Source organism: Cebidichthys violaceus, unplaced genomic scaffold (assembly GCF_023349555.1).
Source record: "Cebidichthys violaceus isolate CVI_PGR_0920_01 unplaced genomic scaffold, fCebVio1.0.p SCAF_26, whole genome shotgun sequence".
NCBI classification, from domain to species: Eukaryota; Metazoa; Chordata; class Actinopteri; order Perciformes; family Stichaeidae; genus Cebidichthys; species Cebidichthys violaceus.
This window is the reverse complement of record NW_027176439.1, coordinates 4,750,709-4,763,918: the sequence shown is the minus strand read 5'-3', so window position 1 is coordinate 4,763,918 and position 13,210 is coordinate 4,750,709. Positions and strand designations below refer to the sequence as shown.

At 41.8% G+C, this 13,210-nt stretch overlaps 1 protein-coding gene across 5 annotated transcripts; it reads right to left on the bottom strand.

Moving 5' to 3' along the window:
* Positions 1–3,542: 3,542 nt before the first annotated feature.
* Positions 3,543–13,202, bottom strand: LOC137879969 (coiled-coil domain-containing protein 158-like). Of its 5 annotated transcripts, none has more exons than XM_068720959.1 (24): positions 12,763–13,202; positions 12,585–12,642; positions 12,050–12,195; positions 11,537–11,694; positions 11,316–11,425; positions 10,919–11,237; positions 10,762–10,817; positions 10,298–10,408; positions 10,090–10,171; positions 9,772–9,891; positions 9,237–9,335; positions 8,881–9,087; positions 8,596–8,764; positions 8,078–8,230; positions 7,591–7,703; positions 7,403–7,480; positions 6,931–7,089; positions 6,305–6,397; positions 5,918–6,040; positions 5,398–5,525; positions 5,003–5,065; positions 4,706–4,776; positions 4,128–4,286; positions 3,543–3,653 (listed from the first exon to the last, which is right to left on the bottom strand). In XM_068720959.1, exons 1-23 carry the CDS (start codon positions 12,875–12,877, stop codon positions 4,168–4,170), a joined length of 2,850 nt encoding a protein of 949 aa, XP_068577060.1. In that variant the 5' UTR covers positions 12,878–13,202; the 3' UTR covers positions 3,543–3,653; positions 4,128–4,167. The 5 variants fall into 5 exon arrangements, with proteins under 5 accessions (XP_068577060.1, XP_068577061.1, XP_068577063.1 ...); XM_068720960.1 differs by having other exon boundaries at positions 5,398–5,522; XM_068720962.1 differs by having other exon boundaries at positions 11,537–11,691.
* Positions 13,203–13,210: the final 8 nt, after the last annotated feature.

Below are 13,210 nucleotides of genomic sequence, written 5' to 3'. Positions count from 1 at the left end.
GTGCACTAAGCCTACCCAGAGAGCCTGGCTCGCATACCGGAAGAACAACATTGATTGATTGAAACATCTATTTCAGGTTGATGTATATTTCCTAAACAAGATGTGTTACTGATTTGCGAATGCTGGTCGACTGTAAAAATGAATGTTTTTTGCATTTGAATTGAATGTAAAAACGATTATTTAACGTCCTCTTTCACATTAAAAGCCAACGCCCTGCCACAGGAGCCTCTACCAGTGCCATAGTTACCAAGTCACAAACTAGCGTTAACTACTCGGAGCAGCTGGTGGCGAGGCAGAGTTTGGTGGAATGATTTTAATAACGAGGGATGGAGATAAAAACCACGAGGAGCACTTTCCCTCGGTAAGTGAAACTAACACTAACAGTCGTCCGTGTCTCCATTTAGAGTAAAGACATTATTAGCAGTATAGTTTCTTTACTGACTTGTAGAGAATGTGTGGAGGAATGTAACTAACATGAGGAAGTGTTACTTGTACTTTACTAGAGCGTTTCCATTGTATGCTACTTTCTACTTCTAACAGACTCGAGAAGCAACTAGTGTTCTTTTCACTAACGTGTATTTGATAGCTTTAGTTACTAGTTGCAGATTCCAATTAATAACAAGCTATGAAAAACCTCAATATTAACATATTAACACATGTAACATAACCTGCAATGGCCTAATACACCCAATAATGTGAAAGAGATAGATAACATATAAATGTTGCAGCAACCATATAGTCTCAGCTATTACTTTTTTTACTATTTACTTAATGGGAAAAGCCGATTTTGTGCAATCAGCCACTCTTTTACAGATGGAAGCAATTCTCCGAAACACAAGCGTCTCAGATATTCTGTAAAATCTCTATTAATGAATCAAAAACAACCCGATTTAACAAAAGTTGGATATGGTTTGCGGCTAAAACAATAGACCTAATAGCACCTTTGTGAAAGTTCAACTACTAGCAGAAACACAGTCCTTCATTGCAAATTGTAACCTAAACTGGTGGAAACAGGTAAAAAGGGAAGTGCAGAGGACTCCTTTGGTTCAAACTGCACTGTGATGCTGTAAAGTATAATATCACTAAGAACTACAGTAGACTTGCCTGTGCAAGTACAGAGATGTTTCAACATTCAACTGTTTTTTTTACAAGGTTCTACCCATCTATGGAATCCCAACTGATTAAATCCAGTTATGAAACAACACGAAGAGCCGACACATCAAAGCAGCCCGAATTATTATCAGGCCCTCGATAGCGAATATAAATTGTCTCATGTTCTCCCATTTCGTCAGAGATATGACACAGTGATTGATCGTCGGTCGAGTGTCCAACTGGCAGCACATAAAGGAGGATATATATTATATTTATATAAAGAGAACTCGCAGAGCATGCGATGGAGACAGAGATGCACTTTTTGCTCAAACATGGAAAAATTGCTCCAGCACAGAAAAAGTCTGCTTATACCGAAATTGAAGTGGAAGACAAAAAGCCAGCTTTCTTCAGGTAATGGAGAAATAGCTTGTTTGCCAGTTAGTCACTGTGTCAAACATACAGAGTATACACAGTGTGTGACTGATGGGGAGCCATTTGTCTGGTAAAGTATCCCTGTGGCGACGCCATACTTCTACATGATACATAGTTACTGAAGTTTACTTACAAAGTGCCCTTGTTTGTCATTCTCCTAAACTTATTTTGTATATATTTTATCTGAATCTGCTTTATGACATTAGCAAAGTTCTTATTTTTTTGTTAATCCGCAGGTTCAAGGAGAGGTTGCAGACCAAGTATCTTAAAGCCACAGCAAACAAGATTTCCTCGGTCGGCACTTGTTGCCGTTTTGTAACAGTGGGCCTCGATGACGTCGGCGATTGCTCGTCAGTCTTATCCGGAGACAAGGGAGGTGTGACGCCGGTTATCTTCCACGACGCTCCAAACCGCAGCTCCACTAACTCCGGTCAAAAGCCTAGGAAGTGCATTTCTAAAGAACATGCTTGCTTTTCAAAGCAGATGATCCAAAAGCAGATCGGCAGAGAATATGTGGCCGCTGTGGAGAAGAGACTCAAACAGCATCCTCTGGCTATGTTCCCGCACTACGAGGATCACATGACCTCAGATGTAAGTGGAGAAGACGGCAGCCTGGACTACCAAGCTGCTGTGTGTCAGAACAATGAGGCCGGGTATTGAATGTTAAGCGTTTGTCCTGTGTTAAATCATATTCAAATGGTGTCTTCATTCCTCCGCAGTTATTTGATAAGGTGGTATCCGTTTTGGACCCAGATATGAGCGTAAACAGCGCCTCTGCGCTTCCTACGCCTACAGGAGGCCATGTGGAGGAGGAGAATGAAGAAAAGTACACAGAGCCAAGTAAGAAGTGAAAAGAGCAAAACACACATCAGCTGATAAAATGCAAGTAAAGTGATGTGTAGTATTATTATAATCTAAATGACTTTGATCTATGGAATGGAAAATAAAACTAATGAATGTCTGTAATAAGGCTACACATTACTTCTCAATCGTTGTAAAGCAGCCATGATGTCCAAAATCCAACTCCTAGAAACCCTTAAATTCTACAAATGAATGGAAATGGTATCAAAAAAGGCCGGACGGTCAAAGTGAATCAACTGAGCATCCACAGGGACATGAGAGTAGCCGCCCAACTTTTCAGCAGATGGTTTGCCTTTCCGATAAGCTAGGAAACTGATTGCCATACCTAACACAAGAACCAATATACCGTAGTGTTAAAATGATGATGCAATGGAATTACGTTTGACCCTTACAGGGCAAAGCAAATCTGCAATACTGGGCCTTCAAGACGCTTCATCCCCATCTTTCCCCATTGAAGTGGAAGACGCAAACAAATGTCTCAAGGTCAAGAATGAACTCCCGTCACAGCCACAAACAGACAGGACAGTTTCAAAAGGCTTACAAAAAGAGGAAAGTACACAAAAACTTAGACCCACAAAGAGTAGCAAACCATTTTTGAAGGCTTCTGATTATAAAAAAAAAAAAATCCAAGAACACGTACAGTAAAGACCCACGCGACATGTCCAAGGAGCTTCTGCTGGAACCAGTCACATGATAAGATGAGGACTATGTGAAACAGTTGGTTTGTTGACTGAATGAGGAGCTGAAACAGATGTATGAAACCTTAGCTAGGAGGAGTTATGTAATCCACGATGTACAACGACTGCCATGGCTAACAGGAGAGACTATACATTTAGAAGGGGGATTTCAAAAGACCCGTATGGGTTTCACGGCATTTGTATAAAGGAAATGCTCTTTACAGCCACACTGTAAAAAAAAAAAAGAAGCAAACGGAGAAGTGTCTTCAATGTTTCGGTACACTAGGAAACATTAAGGACTCTTAAGCTCTGTGTGTAAGCAGAGCTTTAATGGGTGCTTAAAATAACTTGAACAGCTAATATAGATGCTACACTATTGTTATACTTGTTCTGTGTGTGCCGCCACATATTAAAATATATGAAATAGATGTTTTTATTTGGTACGATTACTGGTGTGAAATAACAATTCAAACACATTAATACAAAAATAAAAACTTTATTTAACAATGAATTACAAAGCTACACATGGTTGGGGATTTCATTCTTTGACAACTTCATCTGGGGAGCCTTCAAAATAGAAAAGGAGATTTTCTGAAAGACAAAAAATGATGGATTATGAATTATAAAGTATTGAATTAATTCTGAGGAACAGGATTACAGAGATCATGATCAATCAAATACATTTACACAATTTGGTGAAGAGTCTGTGAACCCTGTGAGCTGCTGAAGGACAATAGCAACGCGGAACTTTACTATTGCTGAAATGGATTTTGTTGCCTCATTACATCCTGACACACCAAGCGTGTGCGTTGTGACATCTTATGCTGAACTACAGTTGAGGAAATCATTAATATATATGAAAATGTCTCTGTTTTATCATTTGATATTGATCAACTGTATTAAAGTACTACACTTTGGTGTGAATGTTATTCCTTCCTTTTAATATACAGTTTGATAAAGAAAAAAGAACGTGAAGAAACACCGACCAGTGTGTGTGTGTGTGTGTGTGTGTGTGTGTGTGTGTGTGTGTGTGTGTGTGTGTGATACACAATACTAACAACTTACTGATAAGAAGGGTTGGCCTCGGGAGTCCAATGTTGTATCACTAGCAGCTGTTTGGGTCAGAGGTCAGAAGAGCGTAGACGGGTGACCTGCGACCCAGTGAGAGCAGCTGTGGGGAGGAAGTGAACCTCACTGCCGTCGCTGTACTTGAGATAACACAGCCTAGAAAAGTCAAAATGCATATGTTAGACAATTGAATATTGATGTTGACTAAAATCCACAATTTGCTGTATATAGTCTATTGAATGTAAGGCATCAACTAAGGATTATTTTAACTATTGATTAAACTGTAGATAATTTTCTAGATTCATTATTTGTTCTAACAAATGTCAGAAAACGGTGGCGACATCTTCAAATAGCTAGTTTAGCTGCTTGTTTTGCGCCCTCGACAATCTGAATGACATAAAACAGAAAAAAAACAGGAAATCTTCACGAGAATAGTTGCCAGATTTGCTTAAAAAATGACTTGAACAATAGGTCAATTATTAAAATAGTTGCAGATTACTTTTCTGGTGATAGACTAATCATTTAATGATGTTGTATGGCAGATGTTGGACTGCATGAAAGTTGAGAAAACTCACTTTCACAGAAGGATTTCTTGTTGTTGATTACTTTTCCGTTGAGCTTCGCTGCTTTCAGGAAATGGGGCTCGCTGTACACAGTGTATGCACAAGCAGACACGCATTACATCATATTGCTGCGCCTGCAGCGCTTTGCGGCACCGTGCATGTTGCATGAGGGGTAAAAGGTCACGGGGAAGATGATGGTGTGAGCGTCTCCTCGCCTCGAGACAAGCCATGCGCAAAAAATAAAAAACAACAACAAACAAACAAAAAAAAGACGGCGCCGAGTCGGTTAGGTTTTGGCGAGCTCCCTACCTGCCGCAGGTTTTTCTTCTCAATCTGGAACCAGCTTTTACTTCTTCTGCTTTGTCAGTACTTCTGTGGGTGCAGGGGGGAAATTAAAATATAGAGTGAGACATTAAACGCCAATGATTCCAGAACAGATATCTTAAGATAAAAAAGGAGGTCAACAGGCTGTCTAGTCTTCTTATGATGTCGTACAGGAGGAGCAATGAAACACAGTGTGGTTCTTGAAACCACTCGTGAATGGATCCCCTTCCTCCTCCTCCTCCTCCTCCTCCTCCTCCTCCTCCTCCACTCCAAATTACTTCCTGCTTACTTAGTAGCATCACATGATTTTAAGATGTGACCTAACCTAGCCTAAGAGCGAAGCTAATCCTCGCAGTGTGTGGGAACGGAGCCAGACGTACAATGTGGTTCCGTGCACTCTCTCCGGTGCAGACCTCCTCCTGATATCTGTGTGTGGTCTGCGCTTCTCCGAAATCACTCCTCGCAGCTCTTCGACGAGAGACCTGAGCTCCCGGGCGTGGCACTCCTGCTGGAAGAGAGAGGAGAGAGAAAGACAAGGCCAATGCACTGCTGTGGTGATGTTAATATTATATAGAGATGGAAACCAGGGACAATCTCACAAATATCTGTGACAATTAGCAACAAGATCTTTTATTCTTAAGTCAGTAAAACTGTATTAGCACTACCACAGTTTAAGACCAAACAAACTAATCAGTGTTTTACTGCATTGTTGAAATGATTTACAGTTCGGCATCTCTCCTTGCCACAGGAATGTAATGCTGTGTATGTTTTTGATTTAATGGCATGGCAGATGTGCTGAGCTTGTGTCTGTTCAGCCAAATAAACAACGATTCACACATGCACTTGATGGGCTGGAACCGTAGGAGATAGGCGGAATATATATGGCGTTCCTGACTGTACCGTGATCTGGGTGTTGGAGGCGTGCTGGGAGGAGGGTGGGGCGGTGAGTGCAGATGAGGACGGGGAGTCCAGGTCAGATGGAGCTACACTCAGAGCTGTGCGCACATTTGGACCTTGGAGCTCCTATAGAAAAGACAAAATTTGGTTGTTACTCGAGATTTGTTGGTTCAGCTTCATTTAGGAAAAGTAAGTACAGTAAGTAAATAGAAAGAATACGTCAGACTAGAGAAAGACAATACTATCAAACCTGCATGAGGAGGAGAAGCTTAGCATGAAGCATTTAAACTAAATAGGCGTATATTCTTTACAAACATACGCAGACTGTGTATAAGTGGATAAGCCCTATTCCTCCTTACAAAAAGACTCTTTGTCTGTAATCAGCTGTACCTTCAAGTCCAGCGCATGTTGGAGTTTCAGACGGAAAAAGTCCTGCTCCTTCAGCTGGATGAAATCCTGACAGTCTGCAAAGCTCTCTGACATCTTTGGGAAGATACAGAGAATGTGAAACAATAACACAGTGATGGACACAAACAGAGACAGAACAGGACGGATACGTTTCTTTGTTTATATAAACCAACATGTTTGAGATAACTGTTTGGGGAAGAGCGGCGGATAGAAAACTGTACGATAGTTATGAAATCATTTCACCTCAGGTTGATAGCAGACCACCTCAAGGTTTCTCTCAGAGAGAACCAGGACATTCTGATGTAGCATTTCAAAATAAAAGCCCTTCAAAGTCACATGCATGAGCTATTTGTTTGTTGACAATTTTTTAGATAATGCATGAGATTTTGAAGACCGCGGTCCGCCTATTAGTGACCCCTGGTCTACACTATGAACACTTTGTCATTTAAAATTTCAAGATTATTTTTCAATAAAAACTGGTGTGTACTGGTTTGACTTGAAACTTTACATGTATTTCAGTCTGTCACAATCTTATCCGGGCTTCTCTTAACACCAGATAACATTTGGTAGTAATCCATTGACGAGAAAAAAGTGTGCATGAGCATCACCTTGTGAAGAATTGCCTCCAGCTGGCCGATCCGCTCCTTCAACTGTTTATCTTTGGAGCGAAGGGCCTCCAGCTCCTCGCCAAGTTGTCTCTTCTCCTCCCTGACGAAGGTGAGCTGCTGCAGCCGACGCTGGTTCTCCAGGCTCTGGTAGCGCTTCTCCTGGATAGGATGTTAAAATAAAAGCATAGAGTGGCTGAATTGGATTTTATGTAAATGTCTTTTGGTGTACTGTCTAGATGTGATATGTTGTCATTTAATGTACCTTTTTAAATAAAGTAGCCTAATTGTTTTCTATTCTAGGCTAGGATAGGGAGAGAGTCGACAGAGAAATGGAACAAATGCTGACATGTGAAAATCTGTTTGAATGTGTTATTTTGACTGGGCAAAGATGTCCCAGTAGAGCAATGTTGTGTCCAAGAAATAAAAATAAAATGTCTTCAAAGTTTTTATTCAAGTATAATAGCGCCTGAACTTGCTCAGATGAAATCACTGCTGTTGAGTCACTCCTCACTGTTCCGTCAGGGTCGGAGCCAGGGGCGTATTTGGAAGACTTTCAAAAAAACATTTATGTCATTTAATACATTTCTTACAAAGTCAGGCATTTTTATCTTTTGTTATCAATTACAGTGACGGAATAAAACAAAAAGTGACATATTTTACCTGGTACAGCTTGTCCTTAATCTCCTCTAGATGTTGGATTTTGCCCTGCAGGGAGTCGACCTGCTCTCTCCTGGCAGTGATCTCCTTCTGCATGTCCATGGCTACTTGGAGGCCTGAGACAATCCCACAAGACAGAACGACAGAGAGTTTGAAGAAGAGCAAGGAGGTGATATAGGCGAGAAAGAACATCATGCACATAATATATCAGAACATCATTGTAAATCCCAGAGGTTTAATCTTGGACAGGCTTTGTACATATTTGGGACACATGTTCATGGTTACACCTATCGGATTATACCTCTCAGACTGGAATACAGCAGAGAATGATATATTCATATTTATACTATAAGAGTTTCCTTAATTTAATCACGTTCCAGAGTAAATCTCTGTTATCTGTCCACTTGATCTGAGATTGGATGTAAATTAGAGGTTTCTTTGTACATCATTTTGAATTAGGTCTCAGTTTAAATCTCGTCATGAATCTAACCGTGTCCGTCAGCTCCTTCCAGGGTCCTCAGGGTGCACCTGACCTGGTCCAGCTCGTCATGGGTGTTCCTGAGTTGACCCTGAAGCCTCAGCACCGCGCCCTTGTGCTCCTCGTTGGTGCAGCTGTGAAGCTGCCGCAGCTCCTCGTGCTCCTCTGAAATCGCGCCCGCACAAACACATGCATCACATCCACAGAGCGAAGCGCACTTTAACGCACACAGCGATGGAAGGGCTTGGTTGACAGTGAAAACATACCGAACATGGTTCTCTGTTTTCTTAACACAGCAGGACAAGAAGATCATTTGATTTGGCAAAAAAAAAAAAACGGTGAGAGCTGGTCTCTTTCTAGAAACAGCCCTGTGTAATATCTGCTGAATGAAAAGTCTGCTGTCCGGAGGAAACATGCAATATGGTAAAAATCCACTTTATTGTGTGGATATTAATTAAGTAAAGCCTCATGTTTATGTGATGGATATTGGTCTTACGTGGGGTGATACACGTCAGTAAAGCTCAACTCACTAGTGAGGGTGAGTAACTGCAAGCGCTGGATGTCCAGCTGGATGGTGAGCTGCTGTTTCTCCAGAGTTTCCTCCCGGATACGCACACTTTGTTCAGCCACAGAGGCCCGTAGCAGCAGCCTATCCTGCTCTGCAGCAGCCAGGTCTGACTTGTGCCGGTCTAACTCAACCTAATCAGCATATGGCGCGAGAGGAAGGAAGCGAGACAAAGAGTGAGAGGTTAATGATGATGGAGAAGGGATATGAAAGTCAATAAGAGGAAAAATTAAACTGCCATGCTCCTGACCCTGAGCCGCTGAATCTCCAGCTTGTGCTGGTTTAGCCGATTGCCGAGAAGGCTGTTGTCGCGGTTCAGGTCGTCGATGGTGCCGTTGTGCATCTGTGCGCTGCTCTCCATCGTGTTCTCTCGGTCATCCAGCTTAAGCCTCAGCGTCTCTCCTTCTGCACGCAGGCTCTGGCATCGGCTTTGGGCCTCTTCCAACCTGGCGAGATGCTGGAAAAAAATCAGTTAAGTACAATGAGCCATCAAAATGGTTCCCGGATCACGGTTTATATATATATATATATATATATATATATATAATCTAAATGGTTGTATTATAAACCGAGAGTAATAATGCGTGATTTCCTCAAGAACATTACATGCTGGGCTTCATGCTGCCGGAGCTGGAGTTCCTTCTTCTTCTCCTCCAGGAGTTCCCGGTACTTCTCCCCCTCCTGGGCCCTCTGCTCCAGCAGGGCCTGTAGGCAATGTGTCACATCAGGGTTAGGAGATATAAACTGCCTACTGACAATAAGCTTTATCTAGATCTATTGGAATGAAACGTATACCAATGTGTGCAGCATCAGTCAGTAATTGCAATGGAATGGGCAATTTGAAATCATTGATCGCCTTTAACGGCCCACACCTGAGCCTGGCCCTCCTCCCTGACTCTTCCCACCGGTGTATTAAGCTGCTCTACCAGCAGATTACACACCGCCACTTGTTCTCTGTGCTCCATCTTAATACGCACAATTTAAGTATAATTTGAATTACTTCATATAAAGTCAACCTGACACGTCAGTTTCCACTTTAAGGAGTGTTCTTTAATGCAAACATGCATCTGTATGAGGACTTTGGGGATGATAACAAGTAGACAGAATGCTGGTTTTGACATTCATGGTTTCGCTGCTGGACCTTGAGGTGGCCGAGCTGGGACTGAAGCTCCTCTGCCTGTTGTAGAGATCGCTCTTTCTCTCTTTGGGCGTCCAGCAGCTGGGACTGAGCCTGAATGAGGTGCTGCTCCAGACAACGAACCTACGATGTCACAAATGAAATCCAAATGAATTGTTTTGTTTTTATTCTGATAAAGGAGGCAGACCACATTGTGCTTGTCTAATCTTCAAGCTACGCTGGCGTTATTGGTGTATACATCTAGCGAACGACAGTTAGCAGCCTCAGTATCTCCTTGCTCACGTTATATTGTTCACAGTATTGTTGCACACTCTCCCTTACCGTATCTGTATGGCTGCAGAGAGTCGACTCCAGTTCACTGACCTGACACCGGTGCAGTAATGTTTGTCTCTCTGCAAGTTTCCTGAGATACAAGTACACAAGTTTCTGACACATTCAATTCATCGTCCTTGATCATTTAGTAAAGTGGCCTTAGACTGAAAGCACTCTCTGATAAAACGGGCACGAAGTGAACGGGAACAACTCTTACTTCAGCTGCTCCAACTTGACACTTAAGCTGAAGCTGTTGTTTTTCGATGAGCTCAGTTTGTCAGTCAACAGCGCCATCTCCTGGCCCAGACTTTCCATCAGGCCTTCCATTCTAGAACAGATCAATATGAAGAGTGAACGCTGCTGTAGCAGACATAATATACCTATGACATACAATGGCAGAGCGAGGGCCGACAACCCAAACTATGTTCAATGACTATTTTCTAACTAAAACTATGTATACAGACTAGAAATGAACCCAAGAATGTTTGTATTTCTATCCTATATGACAAAGAAAAGCAGCCAATCCTCACATTTAAGAAGCAGGAACCTAAGAACATTTGTTGTTTTGCTTGAAAAGTGACAGAAAGTATTAATCTATAACCAAAACAGTTGCTGATTAATTTTTATGCCGATTGACTAAACAATTGTTGGATTTATCGCTGCAGCTCTCCATTAAATTACCTTTCGTTTTTATTTACTCCACTGCTTTCCTCACTCCCCAGATGTTGTATTGACGGCTATGAAACATGAAAAATGCATCAGACATAATAAGAGGAAAAATGTGTGTCTGTGTATACAATACATTGAATATGATCCGTAACAGACTTCTAGTACTTACTGTAAAAAGTCTCTCCTGTAGCTTCTCTGGCTCGTCGTTAAAGTCCTCAGTTAACTGAGCAGCCGGTGACAGCTGTCTTGAAGCAGTGGCGTCGTTAGGCCTGGTGATGGCGCTGTCTCCACATTGTGTCTCTTGAGATAACAGCGAGTACATCTCTTTTACATCCCGTTCCAATGTCTCTACTTTCCTGTGAAATGCCAACGCCTCATCCTGCGTCTCCTGCAGCTTCTGGTCCTCGGCCCTTTTGATGTTTTGGAGCTCCTCCAACATGAACAGCATCTTTTCCATCTGACCAACGTGTGTCCTTGAATCCTTCAATCTACAAATAAAAAGATCTGTGGGTCAAAGAGATTTAAAACACTTATTTACAGGAGCAACATTTTAGCAGTGTCTTCACCTGAGGTTGGACAGGACGGCCTTCTCCTCGCGGACTTTACGCAGCTTAGCCTGCAGGTTCACGATGGCTTTGTTGAAACTGAATGTCTCTTGTTCAGGTTGATCACGTGTCTGTGTTTGAGAGGGTAAAAATAATACATTACATAGAGAAAGCATTACCAATTTAAGGATTTCAGACAGCATCAAACTAACAAGATTCACGACTGGAAAGAAAATATGAACCTTGTTGAGCTGCAAGTCAGACAGCTGTTGAATACAGTCATCTATTGCATTTCCCAACACCTCCTTTCCAGGAGAGCTGATATCCCCTTGGTTTAAAGTCTGAGTCTCTAGCTGCTGGTGGGCTGAAGGAGTAGTGGAATCCCCAAGTGAATCATCTGCTAAAAGAGCAAAGAAGGTTTAAAATGCACACAGTGTATGTTGTCAAAGAAAAGGTTTGGTGAAACATGCATCTTTGCAGCATTTACATGGGTTGAGCTTTTGCTAATGTTGAATCATTTTTAAATACGTTGCTTTTCAGTGTTTTTTACCGACCCATCTGTATATCTAGTGAGGTGATTTAGGTTTTAGAATAACCTTCGGCTTTGGTCAATGTATCATAACGTGGGTGGTATCACCACTTGGGGTGCTTTTCAGTAATTGTATCATAACGTAGGTGTTGTGAAAAATGAATAATCCCGACTTAACACGTTATTTTTTTCATCTCCGCTGTTGCGTGACGCTGCTTGTACTCACAATAGTTACTGTGGTTGAGGCAGCTTTGTCCAGGTGAGCTGTGGACGCCGTATGTGCAGCCAAACCTCTCCAAGGTTATTTTGGTTGCGTTTTCCACCTCTTCCTGAAGCCTCTGTGTTTCCTTGGTGCGCCTGTCAAGCTCCTCACTATGAAGAGCGAAAAGAAAAAGACATTAGGAGGGATGGAGAGCATAATTCACAGTGATGCCATAAACATATTTATCTATTTCCAGATGTGAAACTACATTTGAAGTATGTCCAATACTTCATTGGGACATTATTTGATTCGTTTCAACTAGGTTGTATTTTGATCATATTGTTTATTGTACGCAACATGTATTGTGTCTGTTTTTTATAATTTAGGACAGTTTTATTTTGCCTTTGTAGATACATTGTTGAATCAAATTTAAATAAATATTGAGCTAAAGCAGTAGCTGCCGATGAGTTGGGAGTTGAGCTGAAATATCAAATGAGGAAATGGCTCCAGTGCATTGGGTGGAACAGCTACTTGGTATTGCATGAAGAGTGTTTCATACCTCAATTCATCTAGAGTCAGGCTGTTAAATCTCAGCCTTGGAGAGGCACCATGGGTCTCTGTAGAGAACAAGTTGCACAAATGACTTGAAGAGCTGAACAATTCAATAACAGTAGTTTAAATCTAACAGAGATTACCCCTGCCTTAATCTAACGGTAGTTAGCTTCACTGTAACCTACCTGTAGTTCCTGCTTGTGTTAGGCTTCTATGGTTCGGTGGAGATTCAAAATGCGGAACGTTATTGCTGGAAGGTCGAATAGTGTGAGGATCGGAGGGCTGAACGTCCGATGACATCTCTGTTCACATTCGTAACCTAACCTAGTTAAGTTCAAGCTATACCTCTTCGAAGCTAACATCAACAGCTAGCGTTAGCCACTGAATAGTCGTTGGAGGTAAAGTTCCATCACCATGGAAACAGCCTCTTTGGCTACCTCCTAGCTAGCGTTATGCTAATCAACAATTCGATGCAACTCGGTGCTAATACGTAACATAGTTAACATTGTTTGACTGCCGAGGTTAGTGAGGTATTTTGTTTAGTAAAGCTGATGTTGAAATGATCGCAAAAGTAACGTTAGCGCCGACACTTTGAAATATTCCGCCAACATCCGGTTTCCTTCCCTAACAGTT